Below are 27,534 nucleotides of genomic sequence, written 5' to 3' on the forward strand. Positions count from 1 at the left end.
AAACATGGTAACCCATATAAACAAAAGTGTTTTGGAGTCTTGATTATTTCTAAGAGTATAAAGGGGTCCCAAGACCAACAAGTTTGACAACCATTGCTGTAGAAGAACTGAATAACCAAAGTTTAAGTACCATACAAGATAAGTGATGAGATTATTTTCTGGAGAAAAGAAATATCTCCTGTCACTGGGGATAAATAATGACAGCTTATCACGCATACCAAGAGTTCACCATCATAAAAAAGACCTCAGAGAGGTAAGTAACACAATATGAAATCAAAATTAAAACAATCCATTATGTATGAAGAACTTTACCACCAACCACTGTGGTCAGAGTCTAGAAATCTGCCAGGGAATTTATAAGAGACAGAGGAAGGTGAATAATGTAGGCCAAGCACAATGAGGGCCAACTTTTAGAATTAATGAACTGCCTACGTAAATATATATATATTGCTCACTTTGAGATTATAATGCACTCAGGCAAGTTGGCTTGTCATTACTTTAATGTTTTTTCATCAAGAAATATTTGAGTGTCTACAACATACCAGACATTGTTTGTTCTACATGATGGGGTGGTTACAAAATGTTGACAGGCTAATAGGAGATGCAGACATGTACATGTGTTTTTTAAAATGTGATAAGCATTGAAGTGTAGCTATGACTTCAGCAAATATTTATTACGTGTCTACTTAGTGCTGGACACTGTACTAGGTGGTGGATATTCAGTGGTAAACAACATAGACCCAGTCCTTACCCATATGGAGCTTATAGTATGATGGGTAATATAGACTTAAGCCAATGATCATATAAAAGTATATCAATGAAAACCATGATACAAGTATGAAGAAAAAATTAAAAATTATGAGACTATTCTTTTATTTATGAACTTTCAATTAAGAACTTTCATAGATATGCTGCACCTAAAGGTAAAGGCACATCAAATTCTACTTCCCACAAGGAGATAGTGTCAGTGGTCACAGTTATTTCACTTTTGGATAACATGTCTTATTTTAGAGTAAGATATGTTTCCTCTGTTTGTATGTAAATATTTTTGAAGGATTTTATAAACATTATTAACTTTATTACAGGTGATGAGTGTAAAAGCAGAGAGAAACTGGTCAAAGTTCTGGGAAAACATAGAAAAGAAGTAATTATCATAATCATTCTCCTCCACCTCCTCCTTCTCCTCCTCCTCCAAGACCCTTAACATTTAGAATTTTCTCAGAAAACCTAAGTGAACATCTACTGGCTTTTAGAATGGAGGCATGTGGTCTAAGAACAACTGTACTTGGAAACAGTAGTTTGGAATGTAATCTGTTCCTAAGGAAAACAGGCGTGGATCTTATCTAGAGTCAGGGGGATGTGGGGGTTGTAAGAGTGAGTCCCTCTGAGTAAGGGACATTGAAGCTGAACCATGAAGTATGTATGACTAGATGAAGCATTAAGTGGATAGGTTCCACACAGAGGAATCAACTTCTTGCAAGGCAGAAAATACACTGAGATTCAGAAGAACTGAAAGTAGACCAGTGTGCTTAAAGTGTGGTGAACAAGGTGGAGAGTGGCAGGAGATAAGGCTAGAGGGATGGGCAGAGGCCAGGAGGCCATGGTAGGACTCAGATTTTTTCTGAAGTGCAACGGTAAACCATCTACTAAGGGTCCTAGGAACTCAAATGGAGGAATGACCTCTCAGGGGCCTAGGAAATATATTTATTAGATGAAAAAGGCAGTAAAAGCACTGTAGAAAGAGGAACAGCATGGACAAAGGCATGACAATGAAAAACTTCACGGCCTATTTAATGTTTACATAGTGAAGGCATGCGGAAGGGGACTGGCAAGAGGAAGTACTAGAAAGGTAGGTTTGGGTCAGATTTTGAAGAGCTCTACGGGCTTGCTAAGGTTATACATCCCCTCTGCAGTGGCAGAGAACCATTAAAGGTTTACAAGCAGAGGTATAACATGCTTCTGTTTGTATTCTAAACAGTATATTTATTAGTCATTAAGGCTATATAATAAAAGTACTTAATTAAATTGACTGTGTAAATGTAATAACTTTTACTGAATTATCCCTGGGTATTAAAATTTGATCATGGATGATTTCATTAGTGAATTATTCATTCTACCTTCCACATTAATGATTAAATTCATTAAGCACTGGGTACAGGGTACAGAGGAACTTAGGAAGTCTACCTAACAGATTACTCAAGATTAGTTTTGACCCATAAAGTAGACTACTTCACTTAGTGTACTTTTAAAAACAGTGGAATCCAAGTGATAATGGATTTGTTAAAAAAAAGACTAAGTCACATATGACAGAATCAATGCATTGTAAACTGAAATACATAGTTCCTGGTCCTTAGACCAACAGAAAAGACAGCAGACTGACACAGCATTGAGAAAAAAAATCATCTGTAGGTTTATGAAGATTGAAGGTAATTTCTCTCTCTTCACTGGGAGGTGACTACCATTACTTTCATGCTGAATATAGGAGAGAATTGTGTTTCTATTCTCTAGAGAGAACTGATGGTTTCTAAGAAACTGTCACATCATTTCTTTACTATGACTCAAAAAGCAAAGTATAATGCAAAAGTGACCAAAATGAAAGGCCATTAGGTAGCAAATACTGCATATATAAATATACGTAGCACAATTAATATGAAGAAAAATAAGATTATCCTTCCCCCAAATAAGCAAAAATAGCCATACCTAAATTACATGGAGTAATGAGGGACATAGTGATACCAATTTAAAAAAAAAACTTTAAAGAAAATTCAAGCATACACAAAGTATAATAGTATAATCAGTTTCCATCACCCACCATCAAGGTTAAACAATCACTAATATATTGCCAAATCAGCTTCATCTATACTTCCCATTTTCTACCATTTGTACTTTTCTTTCCAACTTTATTGAGGCATAATTTGCATACCATATAATTCACCTATGGTAGGTGTATAATTTAATGGTTCTTAGTAAATGTATAGAGTTGTGTGCATTATCACCTCATATTCCTCAGTTTCTCCTTCTTTCATTGGTTTAAACTCCAGTACAACGTTGAATGTTTAGGTCTTATTTAATTTCCAAATATTTTGGCATCTTCCAAATTTATCTCTGTTGTTAAATTCTAATTTAGTTTTGATGTGATAAGAGAACATGATTTTTATGAATTCAATCCTTTTAAATTAATTGAGATTTGTTTTAGGACCTAACATATCCTTGAAAATATTCCATGGGCACGTTAAAAGAATTTGTACTCTGCTGTCAATTGGTGGAATATTCTATAAATGTCAGGTCAAATTTGTTGATAGTGTTGGTCAAGTCTTCTATATCATTGCTAATTTTATGTCCAATTGGTCTATCAAATACTGAGAGTGGGGTATGAAGTCCGTAACAATTATTGCTGAATTGCCTTTCTCCTTTAAATTCTGTTAATTTCTGCATCATGAAATGTGGGGCTTGGTTGTAATTATATTTATATTTATAATTGTTTTATCTTCTGAGGAATTTACCCTTTTATAATTATAAATGTCCTTTGCACTAGTAACATGTTTTATCTTAAAGTCTGTTTTGTCTGATATTAGTATCACCATTTCATTTTTCTTACGGATACAATTTGCATGGTATTTCTCCATTTTTTGTTTTTTTTTTTAACTTTCGAACTATGTGTCTTTGGTTCTCAAGTATTTGTCTTTTACACAGAATATAATTGGGTCATTTTAAAAATCCAGCTTGAAATATCTTTTAATTAGAATGCTTAATGCACTCACATTTATTATAACTATTGATATACTGGAATTTAAAACTGCCATTTTGATATTTTTTGTCTCACTTTTCTTTGCTCCTCTGTGTATCCTTTAATGTCTTCTTTTGTTAAATACACATTTTTAGTGTACAGATGGAAAGATATACCACATTCTTGGATTGGAAGAATCAATATAGTCAAAACAACTATACTACCCAAGGTAATCTACAGACTCAATGCAATCCCTATCAAATTACCAATAGCATTTTTTGCAGATATAGAACAAAAATCTTAAAATTTGTATGGAAACACAAAGACCCCAAATAGTCAAAGCAACCTTGAGAAAGAAAAATGGAAATGGGGGTTTCAGGCTCCCTGACTTCAGACTATACTACAAAGCTACAGTCATCAAAGCAGTATGGTACTGGCAAAAAGATGGACTTATAGATCAATAGAACAGCACAGAAAACCCAGAAATAAACCCATGCACCTATGGTTAATTCATCTGTGACAAAGGAGGCAAGAATATGAAAGGGAGAAAAGACAGTCTCTTCAATAAGTGGTGCTGGGGAAACTGAACAGTTACATGTAAAAGAATGAAATTAGAACATTCTCTAACACCATACACACAAAAAAACTCAAAATGGATTTAAAACCTAAATGTAAGACCGGATACTATAAAAACTCTTAGAGGAAAACATAGGCAGAACACTCTATGACATAAATGGCAGCAATATCTTTTTTGATCCATCTCCTAGAAAAATGAAAATAAAAACAAAAATAAACAAATGGGACCTAATTAAACTTAAAAGCTTTTTCACAGCAAAGGAAACCATAAACAAATAAAAAGACAACCCATAGAATGAGAGAAAATATTTGCAAATGATGCAACTGACAAAGGATTAATATCCAAATTATGCAAACAGCTCATGCAGCTCAATATCAAAAAAAAAAAACAACTCAATCAAAAAATGGGCAGAAGACCTAAATAGACATTTCTCCAAAGAAGACATACAGATGGCCAAGAGGCACATGAAAAGATTCTCAACATCGCTAATTATTAGAGAAATGCAAATCAAAACTACAATGAGGTACCACCTCACACCAGTCAGAATGACCATCATCAAAAAATCTACAAGCAATAAATGCTGGAGAGGGTGTGGAGAAAAGGGAACACTCTTGCACTGCTGGTGGGAATGGAAACTGGTACAATTACTATGGAGAACAATATGGAGGTTCCTTAAAAAATTAAAAATAAAGCTACTAAATGATCCAGCAATCCCTCTCCTGGGCATATATCTGGAGAAAACCATACTTTGAAAAGATACATGCACCCCAATGTTCACTGCAGCACTACTTACAATAGCCAAGACGTGGAAGCAACCTAACTGTCCATCAAGGTATGAATGGATAAAGAAGATGTGGTACATATAAAGAATGGAATATTACTCAGCCATAAAAAGAATGAAATAATGCCATTTGCAGCAACATGGATGGACCTAGAGATTATCATACTAAGCAAAGTAAGTCAGAGAAAGACAAATACTGTATGATATCACTTAAATGTGTTATCTAAAATATGATACAAATGAACTTATTTACAATAGAGAAACAAACTCACAGACTTAGAAAACAAACTTATGGTTACCAAGAGGAAAGGCATGGGGATAAATTAGGAGGTTGGGATTAACATATACACACTACTATATATAAAATAGATAGTCAACAAGGAGCTACTGTATAACCCAGGGAACTTTACTCAAATACTCTGTAATAGCCTATATGGGAAAAGAATCTGAAAAAGAATAGATATATGTATATGTATAACTAAATCACTTTGCTGTACACCTGAAACTAACAAATATTGTAAATCAAATATACTCCGATAAAAAAAATAAATTTTAAAAACCCAAGCAAAAAAAAGATTACATATGCATCTTAATTTATTACAGTCTACTCAGATGAAAACTAATTTAACTCACTCCTATTATGATGGCTATTATCAAAAAAACAAGAGATTACAAGAATTGGTAAGGTTGTGGAGAAAAGGGGACGCTTATAAACTGTTGGTGGGAATGTAAACTGGTATAGTCATTTTGGAAAACAGTATGACAGTTTCTCAAAAAGGTAAAATTAGAACTATCAAATGATTCAAGCAGAACCACTTCCTGGGCATATATCAAAAGGAAATGAAATCACACTCTTGAAGCAATAACTGCACTCCGAAGTTCATTGTAGCATTAATCCCAATAGTCAAAACATGGAAGCAACCTAAGAACCTAAGCGCCCATCAACAGATGAATGGACAACGTGAGATACACACACACACACACACACACACACACACACACACACACACACACAATGGAATGCTATTCAGCCTTAAGAGAGAAATCCTGCCACTTGTGGTAATGTGGATAAATTTAGAGGACATTGTAGTAAGTGAAATAAGCCAGGCACAGTAAGACAAATAGTGTATGATCTCACTCACATGTGAGATTGAAAACATACTTGAACTCAGAGAAACAGAGTAGAATGATGGTTGCCAGGGGTTAAGGGTGAGAAAAATGAGATGTTGGTCATAGGGTACAAACTTTCAACTGTAAGATTAATACGTCTTAGAGATCTAATGCAGAGCACGGTGACTACAGTTAATGACATTGTCTTATATACTTTAAATTTGCTAAGAGAGATCTTAAATATTCTGACCACATGTACACAAATAATACCTATGTAAAGTGATGAATATGTTAATTAGCTTGATTGTAGTAATGATTATACAAGGTATACTTACATAAAAATACCACATTGTACATCTTACATATGTACAATTTATTTGTTCATCATACCTTAATAAAGCTCTGATAAGCTCCATTTTCCCTTTGCCTTTGTGCTGCCATCATCATATTTATTTCACCCATATATAACACAAAAATTCAGTATTATAATTATTGTTTTTAAGCAATAACATGTCTTAAAGGGGATAGGAGAAAAAAAGAGAAATACATACCTGTATTTGTACAGTTTTTTTTTATATTTATCTACATATTTACCAACTGTGTTGCTCTTCATTTATTCTTGTAGATATGAGTTACTGAATGATATTATTTCTTTCAGCCTGAACGAGTTCCTTTAGTTTTTGCATGTATGTCAGGCCAGCTACCAAGAAATATTCTTATTGTTTGTTTGAGAAAGTCTTTGTTCACCTTCATTTTTAAAGGATAAATTTACTTTATCTAGAACTCTTGGTTGACAGTTTATTTTTCTTTCTTTCAGAGTTCTGAATATGCTGTTCCACTGTATCTGACCTCCACTGTTTATGATGAGAAGTTAGCTGCTAATCATTTTATGTTTCCCTGTACAAGATGAGTCATTTTTCTCTGGCTTTTTTCAAGATTTTTCCGCTTGTGGTTGTATTTCAATAGTTTGACTGTGATGTTTTCAGGTGTTCTTGGGTTTATTTTGTTTGGGGTATATTGAACCTCATCATAGAGTAGCTCCCCTACATATGAACGAGTTCCATTCCAAGAGCACATTCATAAGTCCAATTTGTTCACAAGTCCAACAAAGTTAGCCTAGGTACCCAACTAACACAGCTGGCTATATAGTACTGTACTGTAATAGGTTTATAATAATTTCCACACAAATAATACATAAAACACAAAAAATACAGAAAACATTTTTAATCTTACAGCACAGTACCTTGAAAAGTACAGTAGTACAGTACAACAGCTGGCATACAGGGGCTGGCATCGACTGAACAGGCAAGAAGAGTTACTGACTGGAGGAGGAGAGGAGGTGAGAGATGGTAGAGCTGAAGGATCGTCAGCAATAGGAGATGGAGGGCAAGCTGCAATTTCACTTACGTCTGACGTTGATGGCACAGGTTCTGGTTCCTTGCTGGATTCAATACTATCTGCCCTCTTGAAAAAACAATCCAGTGATGTCTGGGTAGCAGCTCTTTTTTTCTTGTCATAGATGACACGGTAGCACTGGATTGCATTCTGAATGGCTGCTGCAACCTTCGTGTACCATTCTATGTTTGGGTCCTGTGCCTCTAAAACTAACAGTGCCGCCTCAAATAAAGAAAATCCCCTTGCCATTTCCCGCATGGTGAATCTCTTCTGTTCTTCAGTTACTTCTCCTTCTTGTCTCTCTTCGTCCTTTCTCTGGGCTTCCAGTTCCATCAGGTCTTCATTAGTAGGCTCCTCATGTTGCCCAGCAAGTTCCATCGTTATGGCTTGGCGCTTCTCAGCAGTACCAGCTACATCACCGCTGCTTTTACACTTGCTTCCAGACATTCCTGGGCTTGAAATAAAGATACTGTACTACTGTACTCTATGCAGTACTATAAAGTACACAAAAGCACAACCACCTGTAGAGGATGCACGCACATGACAATATATGCCAGGCACGTGAACTAACTTACATGATTGGACACGCGAACGCAGTTTGCATCTTGGAAAGTTCGCAACTTGAAGGTTCGTATGGAGGGGACTTATTGTATTTGTGAAGTTTTGACCGTGATTTCTTCAAATAACTTTTCTGTCCCTATCTCTTTCTTTTCTTTTTGGTACTCTCATAATACCTACATTGATACACTCAATGTTTTCCCACAGGTCTCTGAATCTCTGGTCACTTGTTTTTCATTCTTTTTTCTTCTCTGCTCTTCAGACTGAACAGTTTATATTTATCTTCAAGTTTGCTGATACTTCTGCCATCTGAAATCTCTTGAACTACTTTAGTGAATTTTTCACTTTAGTTATGGTACTTTCTTTTTTATAATGTACATCTGTTGATATTCTTTATTTATTGTCATTGTCATCATACTTTCCTTTAATTACTTAAACACAGCTTTTTTTTCCTTCTTGAAGGTATTTATCAATATAATAGGAGCTTTGAAGTCTCTATCTGGACCAGCTCAGAGACAAATTCTGTTGTGTGCTTTTTTCCCTGACTATGGGCCACACTTCCCTGTTTCTTTGGATGTATCATAGTTTGTCTACAAAATTCAACATTTTAATTAATATATTGAAGCACCTCCAGATTCTGATTTCCTTCCACACCCCCAGGGTTGCTATTATTGAAGTTTTAATAACTTATCTGGACAATATCTGTGGAATGTTTCCCCATAGTGTATGACTGTTAACAACATTTCTCTGTTTGTTTGTTTTTTTTTTTAATGTCTAGCTTACTAGAGGTCAGTATAGCTTAGCTGTCATTAGGCAATGATCGGTCAGCAGGTGTGTTCAAACACCTTGAGTCAGTAAAATTTCCAACTTTTTTCAACGGATCTGTATTTATGTAAGGGAATGTATTCAAATTTTAGGCAGTTTTAAAGTCATATTACAGCAGATATATGGACAACTTGTCCAAGCCCTTTATGGCTGTCTCATTTCTCATATATTCCTGATAAATCAAATTTATGGCTAGTTTTCCAGTCATTTGTTTGCCCCAAGCAAAACAGCAATTTTAGGCCAGCTGAGTTGCTAATTAGCCCATTTATTTGCCACCTAGTTCTCTACTGATACTGATGCTTCTGGGCATGGGGTTTTATACGCTTGGCTCCAAATAAAGTCAAACCCTCTGGCAGTGAAGCTGCTGGTTTTCATGTGTTATAATACCCTGGTCTAAGAACTACACTGACCAAGCTGGCGGGTGGAGACTGGGAGCAGTCCCAGGCAAAAAACACCAAAGACTACCACTATTCTTATTCAAAGTTCAATAGTTTTCCTTATATAATCACTTTTCAATCAGGTATATGCTTTTGGCTGACTTCCAGAATCGTAAAATATTTTGTACAGCTTTTGTAGGTTTTTGAGTAGATCTGTTGACCTACTCATTTTGCTATCCCAGGACACCTGTTTCCAGAGAGCAATTTCTAAGCCCTCCTTATGTGCCAGGCACAGGACTAGTCAATTTAGTTACGTTATCTCTAACCCTTACAGCAACCCTACAAGAGATGTATTATTATCCTTATTTTTCTAATGAGTAAAATAAGACTCATAATTTAAGTAAATTGCCAAACAAACAAAAAAGCAAAATAAAAATATAAACAAAAAAGTACCATGCTATTTACTTCCAAGGGTAATAAATACAAGTGGGAACATAGGTGGTTATTGTCCAGCATTTAGTTAGCAGTTTTATTTTATTGGCCAACCCCAACGCCAATTACTCTTAGTTTCCACTGTCCCATGGAAAGGTTAATTGGCAAGAAAATACCAAATAAATCAGTAGGAGAAACAAGCTATTTTTGTCATGGATACACCCTGATCACTTTAAAAAATATGTTATATTGGTTCATAAAGTAGAGTTTTGTTCTCACATATAATCCTAATAAAATACAGGGACCCTCATGACCCTAACTTTTCATAGAGTTACATGCACAAAAACCCAGTCTAAAAACAAAAGATCACTGGAAAATAATCCTAATTTTAATCCACATTTCTAGGTCAAAAAAGGGTATGAATTCAGAAGTTACAGAAGATTCCAGAAATTCCACTTCTTCTCCTCATTACTTTCATATCCATCAACTGCTTCAGAATCTTTCAATTTCTGAAACTCTCCACAAACTAGACCCATATTCAAGTATTCCCTTGTTCTGTTTATTTTGTAGATCAGCTTTCCCCCTCTAGCTATGTAATTGCCCTTTACTAAGCCTTCTTTACTTATTATCCCAATTCCACATCATTTAATACTACCAAAGATAGTATTACCCTTAGATATTGGAGGAAGCACAAATATGAGAAGAGACAGCCTTGAGTCTTTCTAAATGGTTAGTAGGATGGAGGGAACACTCGTTTTTTCTTTTAATTTTTAAAAAAAAAAATATTTATTTTTGGCTGCGTTGGGTCTTAGTTGCTGTGCACGGGCTTTTCTCTAGTTGCGGCGAGTGGGGGCTACTCCTTGTTGTGGTGCGCAGTCTTCTCATTGCGGTGGCTTCTCTTGTTGCGGAGCATGGGCTCTTTGTGTGCGAGCTTCAGTAGTTGCAGCACGCGAGCTCAGTAGTTGTGGCTCACAGGCTCTGGAATGCAGGCTCAGTAGTTGTGGCACACGGGCCCAGCTGCTCCGCGGCATGTGGGATCTTCCCAGACCAGGGATCAAACCCGTGGCTCCAGCACTGGCCAGCACATTCTTACCCACAGCACCACCAGGGAAGTCCAACACTCATTGTTAATTTGTCTTGTCACTGTTATCCTTATTAGCTGTTTTGTTCACGTAGGTAAATACGATCATAGGACAATAGAAAAGGCGCAGATTTGGGGTCAGCATCACTGACTTTTAGTCCTTGATCCTTCTATAATTCTGATTAGCCTTGGCACAGTATCTTAATCTTTTTGAGCTGCAATTTGATCATTTGTAAAACGTACAAAGGAATACTGCCATCCTCTGATTACCATCTCACAGTCAGGAGAGAGGGTGGACATGAAAGATCTTTAAAACTGAGGTGCTGTGAAGATTACACAGGGAAACATTTGTAAAACTCTTGACAAAGACCATTCACTGGATTGACACAAAATTTAGTGTCAATATTAACTCTGTTACTTCCAAGTTTCTAGCCTTGACAGGTGAATAGATAGTGATGCCACTCAGAGTACCTTCTGTGGAGGAGTAGAACATATTTAAGTGTTGTATACATTGATTTTGAGGCCTCAGTGGGACTGAGATATGTCCAGTGGATTTAACTACAGGAGGTCATTGATGGCCTTGGCAAAGATTGTATCAGAGCAGTGGTGGGGACCAAGAGCAAAAAAAGAGATGAGATAAAAGAGAATATGTGATTTTAATTATTAGTGACTAGGAAGAGAAGGATTCAAATGGGAATAACTACTAGGACGGGGAAGTAAGAGACCTTTCACAATTTTGGCTGCCTAGAATCTGAATACCCTGCATACATGGTGGGATTTCCTAAGATCAGTGTGCAATCTGAAGGAGGAAGTTCAGTTTTTGAATCTGGAAACTAACGACAGAAAATTGCAAGGGACCATTTAGAATTCTTTCCATCAGCAGTGGCATTTGTCACCCCATCTGTAGTGGTGGAGTGATCCATGGCAGCATGCAGACACAGGGTATGATTTGGACTGTTGTTCCTAGAGCTGAGCCTCTCCCTTGGTTTCTGCCCATCTTTGAGCCGATGTTCTAGCCTTCTATATGGGAATAGGAGCAGGTCTTTATCCTTCTCATAAGGTCAATTTCTGCTTACATTAAAGAGAACTGGATTCTGTTATTCACAGCTAAAAACCCTGACAAGTACAGTGGAGCACATTAAGAAAGGAGTGTTGGTAATTTATTTTTAATCTGGGAGCTAAATATACTTACTTGGTCAAGGGTAGGAAGCCAGTAGAGAAAGGATGAAGTTACACTTGTGCTTGTGTGCTTACAGGGGAGAGAGAATAATTAATTGGGCAAGGTTCCTGTGAACTAAGAGATAAGGTCTTCTGAAAATGAAGAGATATTATTATACTGGTGAGTGTATAACTAAGTGAAAAATTATTAGATTAGCAGCTCACACACGTATGGTGTTTTCCACTTTAGAAAAGGTTTTTAAAAACATATTTGTCAATGGATAAAAAGAGAAAAACATATTTTATTTAAATTAATCTATATGGAAAAAAGCAAACTATGATAACTTTAGATATATATTAATGGCCAAACTACGCCAGTTCAGAATTACTAAAACAGATGAGATTTGTTAAAGGGAACATGAGAACAGACTAGCACACATATCTAAGGCATCCTACAATTATATTAAATCCCAGGAAGTAATCAATGAAGTGATCAACACATTTTTATCTCTAGTGCGGGTTTTCCTTTGTGCACAAAGATGGTCTACTGACCTGTGAATATTGTGTTTCTTTTTAGTGGTATGATGGCTTGTAATTCTAACATAAAAAACACTTCGGAAATGATTGCTCATAATGTGAAATATGTCTCATAGGACAGGCTTTGAAGGTAGTCATTTCAAGTTTCCTCAGCAACAAGGAAAACGGAAAGAATGCAAAATGCCTTTTGGCCTGTTTTAAGAAAATGGTGGGATCCAGGTGGAGCTGCTGTTGAGTCAGACAGACAACAATAGACAGATTTTAGACACCAATAACCTTAAAGGGAGAGTGCATGTACAGGACTCCAAGTATGGAGTCTTACGGGGCATGCTTTGCTTTGTGCTTATTTGTCATGTTATAGGCTCTCTAGCTACCTCTGTATTGACCGTCTGCATTTCATTGAACGCTGTATTCATGCTTTAAATATGCTGTAGACAACCTCGCTTTCACCAGGGTGTCCCAAACATACACAGAGGCCATTTCTGATCTGCGATTAGTAGGGTAAGAACTTTGAGCTTATTTTTTTGTATGTTGTGATGAATATGTTCTCCTGGTCTGTCTCCCATACTTTGTCTACCAGCGCTTCTGATTTGTAAATTAAGGGTGGTAGTCTGTGACCCCATAGAGATCACAGGTATTACTTCAGTCAATTAGTCACCACTAGTATTCATCTGCCACAGTAGCTTCCTAACACCTGAACCCTTTCTCCACAGCAGTGTTTATTGGTTAATATGTACTCTGGGAACTCTCTTTTGTTTACCAGCTAGTGAGTAAATGAAATGAGAAAGGGATCTGAGTAAATGAAATGAGAAAGGGATCTCATTGAGAAGCGGTTAGTTGACTGGGGATTGCTACCATGGCTTCACTGAGAAGAAAAAGGGTCAGTGCCTTCAGCCCTGCACATCCAAATGCATGTTTTCTGACTACTTGTTTTAATTGTTCCACAGGCCCCTCAAACCTATCATATCCCAAGTTGACGTCTTTATGTCTGATTTGCCTTCTTTCCACCTGCATACGGCCCCTTGTATTTCCCCTCATAACTAACAGCACTCCATTCGGCCAATTCTCCAAGCCAGAAATCTGGGGAAGGAGGTTCTCCTAGAATCCTTCCTTCAAGCTCCCAACCCTCTCATCTAGTCAATTACCAAGTTATTTTACTTTCATCTACCGAGTATCTTGAATGTGTCTCACCTTTATAAGCTTTATTTTGCTCAGACACTCATTGTCCTTAATCTGAAATACTACAAAACTACTGAAACTTGAGTCACCCAGCTGCCAGTCTCACCCTCTTCATTTCACCCTGAGCTCAACTATCAGAGGGGCCTATATGGTTCCACATCTCATCCACTGAAAAACCTCCCCATGTTCTTCTATGCCACCCCAGAAAGAAGTTTTTTGAGATACAAAATCTCTTATGACCTGGTCCATCTTGACTGCTCTATTTAGCACCACACCACACTTTGTCCTTTAGACAAACAAGAGAAATCCTCTTACTAAACTTGACTGGGATGACTGGATAGGCAGGTTTTGAAACAATATTGTTAAGCTGGATGGATTATATAAAGTCGTTTATGCATATTTAAATATTTTATTTTCACCTAGAACATATAAATGATCATTAACTCATTACTCATTTGGTACGGGCGAACTGACTGAAATTCAGCATATTCTTTCTTGTAGAAAACACTCCTAGACTGCATAATCTATGACTTTTAGTTTTGATTTCTTTAGAGTAAGATTTAGAGACATTGGAAAAAAATCTAAACGCAAAATCCTTCCAGATCTTTGTGGTTTCTACCCTCTACCCCCAATTGTAAATAGTTGCTTCATCCACATCTAATTGAACAGCATTATTTGCTAATCAGTCTTCCAAAGCATTCAACTTACTTTTAATAGAAACCACAATTTTCTTTCTCTCTGCATTCCAATTTTATTAGTTTATGTAATATTTAATTGAATAAGAAAATTCTAAAAATAAGAATAACTTGCATACATGGGTTGGGAACAGCACACGGTTGACTCTTAGAAATCATACTCTCAAATGATGGGAGGCAAGGTGCATGGTTTCAGGAAGTCCACTTGAAAAACTTTAAAAAACATCTATAAGTTACTAATATCCAGCATTCAGTTTGGAATAGGAATTGGGCTATTGGTTTTTTTATTTATTTATTTTTTGTGGCATGCGGGCCTCTCTCTGCTGTGGCCTCTCCCGTTGCGGAGCACAGGCTCCGGACGCGCAGGCCCAGCGGCCATGGCTCACGGGCCCAGCCGCTCTGCGGCATGTGGGATCCTCCCAGACCGGGGCGCGAACCCGGTTCCCCTGCATCGGCAGGCGGACTCCCAACCACTGCGCCACCAGGGAAGCCCGGGATGTTGGTTTTATATATAGAATGAAGAGCTTAGAATAGGTAGATGAGTAAAGTAAATGGAGATTTAAGAGAGCGTATCTGTACTGAACTGCATGTAGTCCTTCAACGTATCCACTCTTTGTTTCATTGATTTTGCTCCTATCACGTTTCCTCTCTGGTGTGTCCATTCATTCTTCATTTGACTCCTGCCAACCTACAAGGCCCATGCCAGAGATCATCCTCCCTACTTCAACTCCCACCTCCCCAGCCCCATAAAAGTTGATAGAAGACCATACAGAGTATGCATTCACTTGTGTATCTATAGAGAGTGATATTGTCTGTACCAGCCAATGTGACATCATGTTTGGATCCAGCTAGTCAGTTTCACTAGAATTTGCCAAGTTTCAAAGAAGAAAATAGGACCTAAAAGGATTAGCTATGAAGCTGATTTTTCATAGTCTTTTGATGAAGAATTATGAATGCCCTTGAAAGCTTTTCAAGAGTCATCAGAGAACAGATGGGAAGAAATGAGCTTTTCCATAGACACCTGTGGATAATAATATCTGTATGATCCTCTCTGATCAATCTAAAAATAGATCTTTGGCGATATGGATTGCATCTAAAATATCTTCTGGTTACAGGTTGGATGAGGGTAAAATACCTAATTTCAAGTCTAATTCCTACTTAGATCACTAGAATTTACTAGTTGTGATCCAGTGAGACTGACACAAAAAAATGTACAAAGTTTTTGAATCAAAGACCTTCTTTTTGGAGTAAATAACTATGGGAATTGAAGTCATTTTCTCTTAAGAGTATTAAACTCTGGAGAACACCTAAACTATGAGTTATTAACCCAATTTCTTCCATTTTTAAGATTAAAGCTGATCAAGTCCAATTTTCAGAACTAAAAATGTATCCATGGAAATGTGATATTATAAAAACATTTTTAAAAAATGGTTCTGGCTCTGTAGATCTATTTTTAACCTATGTAACAATGTCAAGTGTAAAGATTTAAATGCCTAGTTTAATTTGAATATGGATAGACATTTTTACTATTTAAATTGAGAAAATAATTTTTGGTCATCCACAGTGTACTAGATTTTCTGCTAAGTATTGTGGGTTATAGAGAGGAGAGTAAGATGTTGCCTTGCCCTCATGAAGCTTTCAATCTTGCTGGGGAAATAAAATATATGTACATATGATATATAATAGATATGTAAAATGTTATGTGAGTGTTATGAAAAGGAGCAAGAAGAACTTGAGAGCAAAGTACTTCTGCTTGAGAAGAGCAGGTAACGTTCATTGAGGAAATAGCACTTCAGTTGGCTTTTGGAGCATGGGTAGGATTTTGAACAAAAATTAAGGGGAAAGGCAATTTAACACAAAAGTAAATGGCTTTTGCAAAAGCGGAATGACAGAACACTTCAGGTCATTTTCTGCTTGAGACACCAGCTGAAATGGTGAAAATGGCGGATAACATGCTTGCAAAGATAGGTCAGAACAGATTTCATGTCCTATTCACTTGCTACTGAGTATGGCCAGGTAAGGGAATGGGCTTGGTAAGTGAGAGGGTGGTGGGCAGAAACTGTAAGTGAGAAATAAAATATTGCCTGCCATATCAGTAAACAAAGGATGTCAGGGTCATCAGAGATTGCAGCCCTCCACCAGTGAGTCCTGAGGGAACTCAGGAAGGAAACAAAGAATATCTGCCATCTAGCAGCAGCCACGCCTGACGGTGAGCCCTGAGGAAACTCAGGATGTGAAAAGACAGGATACTGGCCTGAGATAGCTGGGGTGCATATCAAACGAATGATTTCAGTGAGCCCGGACCCTTGCACCTTCCCATAGGAAGACAAGTGCTAAATTCCTTAACCTGAGATATCTGGTTTTCTTTAATTAACAATAATCTTTTGACGTTCAGACTACCTGCCCTTTGTTGCAAAACTCCTATATATCCTAGCTCCCCTCTCGCCTCACCTCCTTGGAGCAGTTTTCTCAGGGTTACTTGAGATGCTGCCTCCCAGGCTTGAAGGCTTCAGTATGTCTGCCGAATAAAACATAACTCTCAACTTTTAGGTTGTATATATACATATTTTTAGTCGACAGAAGTATATCTTAGAGAATACTAAAGGTCCAAGCTAAGTAATGTAAAATCGGATCTAGAATAACAATGCGAGATTTAGGACTATTTGGGCTTATATCCTGGTTCAAATACTTGCTAGTTATGGGATCTGAGGCAAAGAACTTCGGCAGTCTGTGCTCCAGTTGCCCTTCTGTAGGCATGGAAATGAGAATAGAGTTGTTATGAGGATTATATGAGCTATGTAAAGCACTTGGAACCGCTCCTGGCAATATTAAGTGCTGTCACCACCACCATCATAATCATCATCAGTATATAAGGGTCTATATAATGTATTATTAAGTCAAATGTCTATGGGAAAGCAATTAATATAAACGACTGAGGTGGAACAATTGTAGCAAACTGAAGAGAAGGCTTGCTTGCCCAAACCAGCGCTGCTCAAACTTTAAGATGCACATGAATCACCTGGGAATCTTGTTAAAATGCTGACTATGATTTATTAGATTCTGCATTTCTTAGCAACTCCCGAGTGATGTCTGTGCTCTGGTCCAGAGACCACACCTTCGAGCAGCAAGAAACATCTGTTATATTACTTAGGTGCAACTGATCATGCCTTGGGAGAACATCGGAATGAATGCCTAGTAGCCAGATCGAAGGTTTCAAAACGAGACAGAAATCCTATATTTTTAAAATATGAAGACTCTCAATTTTTAAATGTTGGCAATTATTTCATAACAGTGCCTATGTAAAAAGACTAAGCGCTTTCCAAGCTAGATTCAGCTTGTGGGCACTCAGTCTGCAAACTCCGGACTGGATGAAGAATCAGGGTTAAAACTGGTGATAAGAAACCAGGGAAGTTCAGGTATAAAGCAAGTGGACTAGAGTCAGGGCTGGAGGGATCCTGGGGGGCCAAGGCTGAATGTGTGAAAAGGCTTTTAGCACTGGTTTACACGCATATGTTGGCTACATTTAAAATATGGCCTACACCACAAAGAGACTTGTGAATTATAGTAAAATTTCGGTTTTCATTTTGTAGAAAACAAAGTTCTATCTGAAGACTATTTTGTTAGGGACATCTGAATTAGTGAGAAGCCAAAATTAAAGAAGACTTAAGAGAAAACAAGTTGTCTTACAAAGGGTGCATGGAGTAATATGAATTGCTAATGGAGATTTTCAAGAAGAGGTCCTACTAGGCCTACTTTAATGAATTAGATAAGGCTCATTTCTAATTAACAGCATCTATTTGCATGCAAACAGTGAGCTAAGGTCTTTAAAAAGCAATTTCTTCCCTTAAGTACATTCAGGAATGCCTCCCATTAGCTTATTTACACCATTAATTTGCTTGGTAAACTAGCATAGATTATATACAGGTAAACTTTGGTTCAAAAATTCAGCAGTAGAGGCACTGAAATGATTAAGAAGTTACTGCTTTTACATGAAGTCTAACACAATAAGAACTTTTTAAGATGCTTAGCCTTACTTCGGATTTTGATGTATTCTGATTGATAGGGATGTTTGCATCCTTGCAAAAGTAACATGAAAACATTTTTTCCCCTAGTACTGCTTGCCAGAAAGGTGCCAGTATTCCTCTGAGAAGGTGTTACTGCCCGGGTCTTGGTTTCTATATAACATTCTCCAGTGAAGGAAATCAGAGGCCCTTAGAGAATGGGAGATTCCATACCTGGGGCAGGGAAAATACAAGGTGAACCTGGGATATTTAAGCAGAAAGCTTGAACGGGCTCCCACTGGTTAAATTTGGTAGAGGTGAGGATCAGCAAGAACGATAACTAATTCATTCCAACATATTGACGAAATCAGAATCCATAAGTCCATATTGAGATCAAAGAGAGAAAAAGGATTTCTTTTTTTAATAAAAGAAATCAGTTTGCAGGATTCATGTCAGAACTGGGAAAATCATAATTTTGAGTCCCCAGTGTAACAATTGGGCCAGGGAAGGATCATCAATGGGTATTAAAGCCATCAGATGACTTACTAATTTCAAATAAAAATATATTACTTTACAATTCAATATCTAATGGTTGCCACCCTAAGCAAGTGATCAAACTTAGCAGGATTTAGAGTGAGAATACCTCATATTATGCATCTCCTGATGTGATAAAAATTACATAGCATCCTATATGAAGTATTCTTGCCAAAAACATTTGACTTGTATCTTTTCAAGTTTCATCTAGACCCAACTTCCAGTTTAAAAGAAATACAGAAAATAGAAGGCAAATGGAATTGAAATTGGAAAAGAAGTAAAACTGTCATTGTTTGCAGATGACATGATGCCATACATAGAAAATCCTAAAGATGCTACCAGAAACTATTAGAGCTCATCAATAAATTCAGTCAATTTGCTGGATACAAAATTGATAAACATAAATCTATTTCATTTCTATATACTAACAATGAAATATCAGAAAGAGAAATTAAGGAAACAATCTCATTTATCATTGCATCAAAAAGAATGAAATACCTGGGAACAAACTTATTTAAGGAGGCAAATGACCTGTACTCCAAAACCTACAAGGCACTGATGAAAGAAATTGAAGACCACATAAACAGAGGAAAGATATACTGTGTTCTGGGAGAGGAAGAATCAGTATTGTTAAAATGACCATACTACCCAAGGCAATCTACAGATTCAATGCAATCCCTATCGAATTACTAATGGCATTTTTCACAGAACTGGAAGAAAAAAAACTTAAATTTGTGTGGAAACACAAACAACCATGAATAGCCAAAACAATCTTGAGAAAGAAGAATGGAGCTGGAGGAATCAGGCTCCCTGACTTCAGACTATACTACAAAGCTACAGTCATCAGAATGGTACGGTGCTGGCACAAAAACAGACATATAGACCAAAGGAACAGGATATAAAGCCCAGAAATTAATCCACACACTTACGGTCAATTAATCTACGACAAAGTTGGCAAGAATAAACAATGGAGAAAAGACAGTCGCTTCAATAAGTGGTGCAGGGAAAACTGGAGAGCTACATGTAAAAGAACGAAATTAGAATATTCTCGAACATCATATGCAAAAATAAACTCAAAATGGATTAAAGACCTAAATGTACGACTGGATGCTATAAAACTCCTGGAGGAAAACATAGGCAGAACACTCTTTGACATAAATCGCAGTGATATGTTTTTGGATCTGTCTCTTAGAGAAACAAAAATAAACTAATAGGACCTAATTAAAAGCTTTTGCACAGCAAAGGAAACCATAAATGAGATGAAAAGACAACCTATGGACTTGGAGAAAATATTTGCAAATGATGCTACTGACAAGGAATTAATCTCCAAAATATACAAACAACTCATACGACTTAATATAAAAAAAACAAACAACCCAATCCAAAAATGGGCAGAAGACCTAAACAGACATTTCTCCAAAGAAGACATACAGATGGCCAAGAGGCACATGAAAAGGTGCTCAACATTGCTAATTATTAGAGAAATGCAAATCAAAACTACAACGAAGTATCACCTCACACCAGTCAGAATGGCCATCATCAAAAACTCTACAAATAATAAATGCTGAAGAGGGTGTGGAGAAAAAGGAACCCTCCTACACTGTTGGTGGCAATGTAAATTGGTTCAGTCACTATGGAGAACAGTATGGAGGTTCCTTAAAAAAACTAAAAAGAGTTACCAGATGATCTAGCAATCCCACTCCTGGGCATATATCTGGAGAAAACTCTAATTTGAAAAGATGCATGGATAGGACATTAAAAATATGGTGTTATTTTCAATTTTCTTGAGCATGATAAACACGCATGATTATATATGGCATGTCATTAAACTAAGGAGATGCATGCTGAAGTATTTAGTGGTTAAGTATAAGAGTGTTTATAATTTACATGCAATTGTTAAAACAAAAATTTGTGTGTGTATATTATTTCCTATATTACATAAAGGCAGATACTGAGGAGGCAGAGAGAAAGAGAAAGAAAAAGCATATATGGTAAAATGTTAATTGTTGAATCTAGAAATGTAGGAGGAGAGGAAGGTATATGGGTATTCATTATGCTACTTTTTTTCCAACTTTTCTATATGCTTGAAATTTTTCATTAAAAAATGTTGGAAAGGGCTTCCCTGGTAGCGCAGTGGTTGAGAGTCCGCCTGCCGACGCAGGGGACGCGGGCTCGTGCCCCGGTCCGGGAAGATCCCACATGCCGCAGAGCGGCTGGGCCCGTGAGCCATGGCTGCTGAGCCTGCGCGTCCGGAGCCTGTGCTCCGCAGCGGGAGAGGCCACAGCAGTGAGAGGCCCGTGTACCACAAAAAAAAAAAAAAAAAAATGTTGGAAAAGAAAAATTTCAAGCAATATTTTCAATCCAGTAAAATTTAAATTAAAGTTGTTATTCCTCAATATATGTTAGTACAATTTTTGTCTTATCTGTGAAATGGAGGAAGTAATATCACATTCGTCAAAAGAAAAGAGGAGAGATAATCTCTTAAGATCATTGTTTGTTGCTATGGGCAATGAATCAGAGATTCCTCAATTTAGGGATTTCACCTCCCATTATGCTGCTTGCCTCTTTCATTCAATCTTTCATAAACTGACATTATTCTAAGTAAAATACAGTTTCTTATGTTGTCAGCAACCCATTGCTTGAAGGCCTGCCCACCTACATTCCCTTGACTGGTACATCTCCTGGAAAACTCCAGGATAAAATAAAGGAATGTTTGAGGATGGTGACTACACCATCAAAACGGAGTAAAACCATGGTATTGGGTTGGCCAAAAAGTTCGTTCGGGTTTTTACAAACGAACTTTCTGGCCAACCCAATATATGAGAATGAGCTCTGGGCAGATTAAACGAACAGCTGACTAGAAACAGTGTTGTTGTTGTTGTTGTTTTAACGTTATGGACCCCTTCAGCAATCTGGTGAAGCCTGAGACTTCTCAGAATAATGTTTTTAAATCCAGAATATAAAATACATAGGACTCCAAAGGAAGCCAATTGTATTGAAATAGTTTCAAAACTATTAGAAACACAAATCTGTGATAAAGTAATGCTTGCTTGTTTATTATTAACACATTAATAAGATACTGTGATAGATCTAATAACTACTGTAGTTTTGAAGCAGTGATAAGCATGAACCATATTTTGAGATGTATGTAACAACTCTAATGAGATAGGAAAACGTCTGTGATTTCACAGATACTGCTAGCATTGCTCTGGTTTGTTGCCTATATTCAAAATGCAAGGGGATGCTCAACTTCAGTTAAGAGGTTAGTGAAAACAAAGAGGTATTTCCCCCCATTCAAGCTCATGGCACCCCTTGAATTCTATCAGTGGACCGAGGCTTAAGAGTCTTCATATACAGGCTTGCTTTGTTTTAACCTATGACTTCCCTTTATGGTCAATAGGTTTTCACTTGCATCCTCTTCGTTTACAAAGACCTTTTTGGTGGCTAAGTCATCATTAAACTCATTACTATGATGCTTAAACCTATAGATGTTATCCAGTTTCTCTGCTTCATAATTGAGGCAACGGTAAATTTTCTATATTAAATTGCACAGCTAATTGACTATTTTATACTTCATTTACTTCCAACACAGACTAACCTTAACGGATGTCCACTGCTATTTGAAATTTTCTGAGAATTTTCTTCTCATATTTCGGATAGCTTACATTTTCAAAGAGAAATGTTTAAAATTCTGTAGCTATAAAGCTACAAATAATTTTTGTAGACTTTAATTGCTTAAATTGTACACTTTTTTCATTTGTGTACATGGACTAAGAAATATTATCTATTTCCAACAGCTGTATTTAAATCCCACTGCAAACTAAGAATACTGTTGTCACCTTGAACAGTCATCTTATTTTTCACCTGTGCAATAAATAACTTCTATCTCCTTCTAACTTCTGCTTGGGGTGCATTGAAAGCATGACACTGATTAATAACAGTCTCATGTACAGCCCTCCCACAATTGTTAGGTTAACAAATTCTTTATAAAATATTATTTTACTTATTTTTACTTTATGTGCTACTGGGTGCTTGGAAATAGCTGTGAGTGTATTTATATAGAAATGGCACTTATATTTTATTACTTTTTTACATTTCATAAAATTTAAATGATACAAAAATCCTGAGTATGCCACAAAACTGATCTCAGTGGAAATTTAAATATGCTAACATTTATTTTTTAAATGTATCATGAAGCAGACAACTTTAAAAGCTGAGTTAAAAAAAAAACTCAAGGAAGCTGATCTTGACTTTTTAAGGAATAAAAGTGCAATAGTTAATGTAGGTCAGAATGTTTAAATGTGAGAATTTTTTTCTAACCAATTACAGCCAAATCCCTAGCTGTAATTAACCTACAGTTTGTGTAATATTTCACAAGAGTCAGCATACACCAATTTCTTATAAGCTTAGAAAGATCTAAAATTTTAGAGCTTATTTGGTGAAACAGGTATATTGCCCTATCTTCATTTATAAGTTATAATTTGCATTTAGAAGTCAATAACCAACAACAAGAATTTAAAAATCCAGGTAAGAAGTTATAGAAAATATTAACAAGCTTTACTCAAACATTATATGAGTAAGGTATTTCAAAATGAGAAACAATACCTTGTATACAATAATGAAAAAATAATCCTCCCATCAATTTAATCCACTTTATGAATTCAACATATTCTTATACATGCTATTCAATTTTCCTTAACCTCCCCATTTCTTAACATCTTACTTTAGACTAGATTGGGTCTGGGGCAGAAATGATGTTATACAGCTTTAAACCTGCCCACAGTGTAAATATATCAGTTATTTAAATAATGGGATAGTTGTGTATTTAATAGAAGGATTTCAATTTTGGGGAAAAAAAAAAAAAGTGTATGACTTTCCCAAGGAAGCAATTTAACTACAAAGTTTGGATCTTTATTTTATGATTATATATATAATATATAAAACAATATATATATTGTTTTATATATGTAAAACAATATTTTCTAAACCAAGATTTAAAATAAAAATGTTTTCAGATGATGCTATTATTTTTTAACTTTAGCAAGATTTGTGTATGTGTGTGCGCACATGTGTGTAGATCAACTAATGCATTCATTTTGTACAGCAATATGAATCGTACCTACTTTCTGAATAATGCAACATGAGCAAAGACGGCCAGAGGAGGTGGGCAATGACAATGGACGTAATTCCAAAATCTTTCTAACACATCCTCACCAAAGACGCTCATCAGTGAGTTGTTCTAGCTTTCTGAATATTAAAATCCACCTATTATGTAGATGATAGGTAGGAAGCAAGAGCTTGGCAGTAGAACTGAGTTTTCATTGTTCATAACAATAGTCTCATTTGGTAACTAATGACCAAGTCCTCCCTTATGAAACAGGAAACATTCGCAACAACTGGAAGCATAATACAAAATCCTGTTTATAAAAATATCTATGTTTTCCAACTGCAGCAGCACACACTTGGCTTTCTGTGCTTTTGATACATTCCAAGGGTAAGTTAAATGACGACTGAATTCAACACTAACCTTTCTCAGGTTTTGTTTTCCTCTCTAGATTTGAACGTTTTCAGCCCAAGTCCCTCTTTCAGAATGTGCTAAGAAATGTAGTGGAACTAAAAGGTAAATATGACTATCATGTTTTTCAGCATCGTAAGTCACATTTGTAGCTGTTAAAAAAAATCTAGCCAAAGAGCAGTCTTTCCTACAAAATGGTCATTTATAACTTCCCTTTCTCATCTTCTTTAAAAAATAATTGAGACGCAGCTTGTTTAAGCTGGAATAGACTGAAGACATTCATATTTAAACAATCATGTGTGCTTTTTAAAACAAACTTCAAAATTTAAAACAGTCAAAAAGCACTGCCCATTTAACTAGCAACAGCTACGTATTTTATTATTCTAGAAAAAGAAAGAACAAGTTCACTATTGCTATTAACTGTTGATGGGCTCCTTTAACGTTAGTGCCTTTCACCCTGGTTATAATCTTTCACAAAATCTTTTTTTTTTTTTTTTTTCTTTTAAGGGCAGCTTAAACAGCTCCGCTAAAACTTTAGAATTCCTAGTTTATCTGTCGCCCTACCTCTTTTTTCTTTCGGCCAGCTGTTTGCAGACCTCCTGCCACCGCAGATTCAGGCTTCCCAATTTTTCTTGTAGAATACTGGCATCTGTTTTTGAGGACTGCTGAATTATTTCTTCCCCATTTGCATTCAATACTCTGACAACAGTTTGCCGCTGCCCGATGCCATCCTGGAGTTCCTGTGAGATACCAAAAAGGCAAAACAAAAATGAAGCCCCATGTCCTTTTATTTGAGAAAAGATTAAACAGTGTGCTACCACATGCAGTTCTATTGGGAGAGAAAGAAATAAAAAAGCTCCATGTGAAAGTTTCTCTATGAAACTGACATGCCCATATCCAAAGGATACAAGACAGAAAGACACCTTTTATGTGTCAGTAAAAAAGCACCCTCTCAGTTCAGCTCGTTTTTATATTTGTAAAGCTTGTCAGCTAGAGGATGTTATAATGTCCTACAAATCAATTAGCTGGAAACCTTCTCAAGAGCAAATTCGATTTCTTGTCCCCACAAGGATATTCCATGTTTAATAGTCTATGAAGTGTTGTAAAATTTAAACATGAAGAAAGTATTTAGATTTCTTCGAGACTGTCAATATGAGAGGTGAAAAAGAAGAAACATAGTGTAGCCAGAGTTTTTTTTAAAAAGCCTCGAGATATTTAAACAAAAATTCATTACTATACGAGAAGGAAATTTATTTCAAATTCTGATTCCATCAATGAATTTTGCATTATAAAACCACATAAGACTGAGAATTAATTGCTTTCAGGGGCAGCCTATCAAGAAATCCCTAAGGTACAGAGAAATTTAAAAATAATCTATAGCCACCAGAACATTTTTATGAGTCATTGACGGTGTCAAGCTTAAATATCTTCTGCTTTTTATCCTAAATGAAATTTTAAGAGTAGAGTGTCAGAAAGACAGTTCTTCTTAAAAAGACTGTTACAACCAAATATGTATTAAAAATGCCTTTTGCCGTTAAATAAAAATGGCACTCTACCTTTTTTTTTTAAAAAAAAAAAAGGTAATCTAGAATTTGTAAGGCAATTACAACCCATTACTAAATCTGAAGTTTAGAAAATGAAGTAATATAAGAACTTGAGATATTTACCATATTTCAATCTAAAGGACTCACAGTCCCTTATATATGGATGGGATAGTCATTATGCAGACCACTTTCCAGTACATGTGATTCTAATTACATAATATTCTTATATCCCTCTGTCCCAAGAGCAAGTACATACAAACTCCATTACATGCTTGCCAAATAAATAAATGAATGCCTGTTTTCTAAGACTGGGTCAAATCTCCTTTAGATTCTCATTACACATAAATTTCTTGGGTTTTTGTTTGTTTGTTTTTTACTACTTTCATGTATCATTATTTTGAATACTAGAATTTTTGGTAGTATGTCTTCAGCAGTTAAAAGACTCACTAAATCTGCAAAAATGACAACAGGCCATTATTCCAGGAGCACAGTACCTCACAATGAACATAAAACTATGCACAGTCACTGAGCTATTCGTAAGCTTTCCCGACCATACTCTCTTGTGCATGAGATGTGCTCTAGAAAACGTGATACTTCCTTGCAGCTAGTTGACTTTACTTGCATCACACTCTTTAACACCTGTTCAGATCACTGTTGCATGTGACAGTCATTGCTTAGTAACAGGTAGCCCCATTCATAACAAACTGTGTCTATATTCCAATTATACCATAAATTCCTTGAGGTCAGAGATTGTGTCCTATATATAGTCTTGTTCCTAATGCTTACTATAACATCTGGTTCATGAGGGGTTTCAATAAGTATCCACTGAGTGAATGCATGAATCTATGAATAAAGGAAGCGGAGGAGGAGAGGAGGGGAGGAAGGAAGGAGTTCTCATCATTGCCAAGGTATTATTAGTATTAATACTGATCACTGGACCTCCTAGAGATTCAAAGAAGTAAGTACAATTTTCTAGGTTTTAGGCAGTGTATGATCCAGCTGACAAGATTAGACATATTTGTGAAGGATAATTTGTTACACTATATACAGTAGAACAGAGAAAGCAAGGTGCTCAATAAATGATAGATCAGAAGGGGGAGGATCTTAGTGGAAGGATGAAAAGGAGATAATTTGGGGGACAATTTGGAATTGAAAGAATAGGTAGGCCTTAGGGACATGCAGGGTCGGGATGGGGGGGAAGGGGATGGCAGAAGGCCTATGGTGTGCAATTTTTGTGATCTGATCCCGAGTATACATTTGGGCTCTATGTCACCGTATGAGAGTGGAAGTTTAGGGAGAGGTGTAGCCCTGGATTAATGTTGGGCTTGGGCAGAGAGGACTTTGCTTTTCATTAAAGACTTTGCAATTCGTTGGTCAGCAACAGAAAATGACATAAGTACAGGAGTGTCAGAGCTAGAGCTGTGTTGCTAGGTAATTCTGAGGCAAAGTTTAGGCTAATGTTAAGGCAGGGACACAGGTAAAACAGCTAGGACAGGAGTCTGCGAGGT

At 36.5% G+C, this 27,534-nt stretch overlaps 1 protein-coding gene across 15 annotated transcripts in view; it reads right to left on the reverse strand.

The window, feature by feature from the left end:
- DMD (dystrophin) overlaps positions 1-27,534 on the reverse strand; it is a 2,398,628-nt gene that overhangs the window by 890,874 nt on the left and 1,480,220 nt on the right. For all 15 annotated transcript variants that reach the window (XM_055081921.1, XM_055081920.1, XM_028482834.2 and 12 more), the window contains one exon: positions 25,047-25,222. In XM_055081921.1, the coding sequence (XP_054937896.1) occupies positions 25,047-25,222 (176 nt within the window). The remainder of the gene's footprint in view (positions 1-25,046; positions 25,223-27,534) is intronic.

Source organism: Physeter macrocephalus, chromosome 21 (assembly GCF_002837175.3).
Source record: "Physeter macrocephalus isolate SW-GA chromosome 21, ASM283717v5, whole genome shotgun sequence".
Taxonomy (NCBI): Eukaryota; Metazoa; Chordata; class Mammalia; order Artiodactyla; family Physeteridae; genus Physeter; species Physeter macrocephalus.